Source organism: Babylonia areolata, chromosome 11 (assembly GCF_041734735.1).
Source record: "Babylonia areolata isolate BAREFJ2019XMU chromosome 11, ASM4173473v1, whole genome shotgun sequence".
NCBI classification, from domain to species: domain Eukaryota; kingdom Metazoa; phylum Mollusca; class Gastropoda; order Neogastropoda; family Buccinidae; genus Babylonia; species Babylonia areolata.
In genome coordinates, this window is record NC_134886.1 from 8,395,288 (window position 1) to 8,400,287 (window position 5,000).

General features: G+C 47.2%; 1 protein-coding gene across 1 annotated transcript in view; it reads left to right on the forward strand.

Moving 5' to 3' along the window:
* Positions 1-5,000, forward strand: part of LOC143287134 (uncharacterized) — a 70,555-nt gene that overhangs the window by 25,705 nt on the left and 39,850 nt on the right. The window contains exons 4-6 of the mRNA XM_076595079.1: positions 5-26; positions 577-598; positions 976-1,042. Of these exons, the coding sequence (XP_076451194.1) occupies positions 5-26; positions 577-598; positions 976-1,042 (111 nt within the window). The remainder of the gene's footprint in view (positions 1-4; positions 27-576; positions 599-975; positions 1,043-5,000) is intronic.

Consider the following 5,000-nt stretch of genomic DNA (forward strand, 5'->3'; position numbering starts at 1 on the left):
TCAGGTCCGCAATGTGGCAACAACAGGTGTGATGATTAAAGGTGTGGCATTTCTTTTTTAAGGTCCACAATACGGCAACAACAGATGTGATGATTAAAGGTGTGGCATCTCTTTTTCAGGTCACAATGTGGCAACAGCAGGTGTGATGATTAAAGGTTTCGCATTTCTTTTTTCAAGTCCACAATGCGGCAACAACAGGTGTGATGATTAAAGGTTTCGCATTTCTTTTTCAAGTCCACAATACGGCAACAACAGGTGTGATGATTAAAGGTGTGGCACTTCTTTTTTCAAGTCCACAATGCGGCAACAACAGGTGTGATGATTAAAGGTGTGGCATTTCTTTTTTCAGGTCACAATGCGGCAACAACAGGTGTGATGATTAAAGGTGTGGCATTTCTTTTTCAGGTCCGCAATGTGGCAACAACAGGTGTGATGATTAAAGGTGTGGCATTTCTTTTTAAGGTCCACAATACGGCAACAGCAGATGTGATGATTAAAGGTGTGGCATTTCTTTTTCAGGTCCACAATGCGGCAACAACAGGTGTGATGATTAAAGGTGTGGCATTTCTTTTTCAGGTCCACAATGCGGCAACAACAGGTGTGATGATTAAAGGTGTGGCATTTCTTTTTCAGGTCCACAATGCGGCAACAACAGGTGTGATGATTAAAGGTGTGGCATTTCTTTTTTCAGGTCACAATGCGGCAACAACAGGTGTAATGATTAAAGGTGTGGCATTTTTTTTCAGGTCCGCAATGCGGCAACAACAGGTGTGATGATTAAAGGTGTGGTATTTCTTTTTCAGGTCAGCAATGCGGCAACAACAGGTGTGATGATTAAAGGTGTGGTATTTCTTTTTCAGGTCCACAATGCGGCAACAACAGGTGTGATGATTAAAGGTGTGGCATTTCTTTTTCAGGTCCACAATGCGGCAACAACAGGTGTGATGATTAAAGGTGTGGCATTTCTTTTTTCAGGTCCACAATGCGGCAACAACAGGTGTACCCCGGCACTAACCAACTGTCCGTTACGCGTCCCGAGCTGGTGAATCTCTGTCTGTCCGTCTGTGTGTCTGTCTCTCTGTTTGCCTGTCTATCGGTCTTTTTGTCTGCCTATCTGTCTGTATGTTTGTTTGTTTGTCTGTCTGTCTGTCTGTCTGTTTGTATGATTGGACCTTCTCTCCTGCCCGCCTCTCTCTGTCTCTCTCTCTGCTTTTCTGTACTTCTCTCTCTTTCTCTGTGCCTATCTGTGTGTGTGTGTGTGTGTGTGTGTGTGTGTGTGTGTGTGTGAAGGCTTTCTTGTCATATATCGTATGAACTTGTTCGGTTATTGCTCAGGAATATTCTGTTAAAAATTGTATTACATACATACCCTGATTTATTTTTATCTAAATTTGGTTCAAAGAAGCTTTCGGCCTATCCATTTCACATAAAGAACACATTTGTTCATTGTTCATATGCCAACTCCATCTCTGTCTCTATATGTTCTATATGTCTGCCAGTCTTTATGATGATAAATCCAGGCCGATACACAAAAGCACATACAGACACAGACACAAAGACACAGACACACACACACACACACACGCATGCACAGAGACACACACGCACATACAAAGACACACACACACACACACACACACACACACACACACACACACACACACACACACACACACGCACACTACAATACTGCCCAATTTAATACAGCCCAGTGCAATGCAATACAATGCAGTACGACAACGTATAACCGCGGACATAAAATACGCAGAAACATATAAGTTCAATATAACACAACACGACACGACTTAAGCACAGCACAGTACAGCATAATGCAACACAGCACAACACGGCACAGCAAAGCACAATACAGCACAACACAACACAGCACAGCATAGCACAACACAAAACAGCACAACACAACACAGCACAATACAGGACAGCACAGCACAGCACAATACAGCACAGCACAGCACAATACAGCACAGCAAAACACAACACAGCACAGCACAGCACAGCACAATACAGCACAGCACAGCACAATACAGCACAAGCACAGCACAGCACAACACAGCACAGCACAGCACAATACAGCACAGCACAACACAGCACAATACAGCACAGCACAACACAGCACAGCACAGCACAGCACAACGCAACACAGCACAATACAGCACAGCACAGCACAATACAGCACAGCACAGCACAGCACAATACAGCACAGCACAGCACAGCACAACGGAACACAGCACAATACAGCACAGCACAGCACAGCACAATACAGCACAGCACAATACAGTACAGCACAGCACTGCACAACACAGCACAACACAACACAACACACCACAGCACAACACAGCACAGGACAGGACAACACAGCACAGCACAACGCAACACAGCACAATACAGCACAACACAGCACAGCATAGCACAGCACAGCACAGCACAACACAGCACAGCACAGCACAGCACAACACAGCACAACACAACACAGCACAACACAGCACAACACAACAGAGCACAGTACAGCACAATGCAGCACAGCACAACACAACACAGCACAGCACAATACAGCACAACACAACACAGTACAGCACAATACAGCACAACACAGTACAGTACAGCACAACACAACACAGCACAACAGAACACAGAAGAGTACAGCACAATACAGCACAACAAAACACAGCACAGTGCAGTACAGCACAGCAGAGCACAACACAACACAGCACAGTACAGCACAACACAGCACAATGCAGCACAACACAATACAGCACAACACAACACAGCACAACACATCACAGCACCACACAACGCATAACATGGACATAAAATATGCAGAAACATATAAGTTCAATATAACACAACACGACACGACACGACATTAGCACAGCAAGGCAAAGCAAAGCACAGCACAGCACAACACAGTACAGCACAGCACAGCACAACACAGCACAGCACAACACGAGACTCTTCACAGCACAGCACAGCACAGCACAGCACATCTGCAGGGTAACGCAATTCAAATGCAAAACGCGTTACCACAAGTTGACGCGTCCATAATCGCGGACATAAAAACGTCAACGTTTATCGCCACCCCCCCCCCCCCCCCCCCCCCCCCCCCCCTCCAAAAAAACACACACAAAAAACCCCAAGAAACAGAAAGAAAGTCAGACACCCGTTCAACCATTGTAATGACAGCCAGCGGTCCGTCAGATAAGATAAGATAAGAATAACTTAATTATCTCCAACTGGAGAAATTTCGCCAGGTGCATTATCACAACATAGACAAGTAAACAACATGGGGACCATAACTGTAAAAGCCAACAACAGCCCCTACAAATATTACGAAGATACAAATGTAGAAAAATATCACATACATCGTTTCATACATACATCCACACACTGCAGGTAATAACTAGTATTCTTAATGTAAAAACAGAAAGAATTAAGAAACATTATTTGAATATAATTATAAACATAGCCTACTATACTGCACATTGATTATAATAGACAGATAAGATAAGAATAAACACAACTTCAATGAGCGGACTGCACGTCCGTTCAAACAGTCATTGTGGTCTGGACAGTGTGGGCGGTTTAGTTTGTACCGATGGCTACTGTCCGTTACTGTCCTCGCGTTATCGCAGGCATGTTTCGACACCTGTGTGTTTGATAACAACAGCTGATGGTATATATTGGGCAGTTTTGGTTCGGCTGCTCTCTTCCTTCTACACGTATTGCTCTTGAAGATGCAAACTGGAAGGCCTGGCACGAGTCGTTTGACGTGGTGTGTGTTTGTTACATACACGCATGCACGCACGCACGCACGCACGCACACGCACATGCATACACACACGAGCGCGCGAACACACACACACACACACACACACACACACTCACACTCACGCACACACACGCGCGCACATCCACACACACACAGAGACACAGACACACAAACACAGACACACACACACACTACTCCCCCCCCCCCCCCCCACACACACACACTCACACTCACGCACACACACGCGCGCACATCTACGCACACACAGAGACACAGACACACTAACACAGACACACACACACACACACATACACTACCCCCCCCCCCACACACACACACCTACAAACACTCTCCCCCCCCCCCCCCCCCCCCCCCCCACGCACACACCCAACCACACACACACACTTACGAAGAAAAAAAAAACAAAACAAAAACGATTCTCTCGCGAGCGACACAGAGTCAGAGCAGCATACGCAACAACAAAAAATACAAACAAAGCATTTCGCCCTGTTCCTTACAAATGTGGTGCAGTTGCACCGCTAACATCGATCATCAGTGACCACCCCCCCCCCCTCCCCCCACACCTCCCCCTACCCCCACACCCCCCCTCCCCCCACACCTCCCCCTGCCCCCACACCTCCCCCTACCCCCACACCCCCCTCCCCCCACACCTCCCCCTGCCCCCACACCCCCCCTCCCCTCCGTGCAAAGTTATGCGCTAGAGGTAGCCCCATAGTACGCGGTACCACCCATCACGCACGCGCGCCGTCACGTGGTGTGATGACGGATGTCGCACTGACAGAAATAATTGGACACTTTCTTTGGCTAGCCACTGCCTTGTCTCTTTTCCCTTGGCAAGGGGCTGTCTCATCCCTTCCCTGTTGGTAAGGAGTAAGGTGGCAGAATGGTTAACTCACTCACTACGGCCAGTCCTCTCTTCTCCTCTGCACAGACCCCTCGGATGTCCAGTGGGTGTCTGAATGACCCAACCTTTAGCTTCCGTCGTCAGAACTGTGGTATTCTTTGTCAACATTCACCTCTTCAGTATAAGAGCCTTCCGCTTGCAATATTTTGATGATGGTAATTGGGATGAAACGCTGTTAACGTCGTCTCTTTCGCCATTCGTATGGAGAGAGTTAAGACGCTTTTTTTTCTGCTGCACGCAGTGCGCTGTCCCTGAGGAGAGTCTGTGTTCGAATCCTGATCTTGCCTTTTG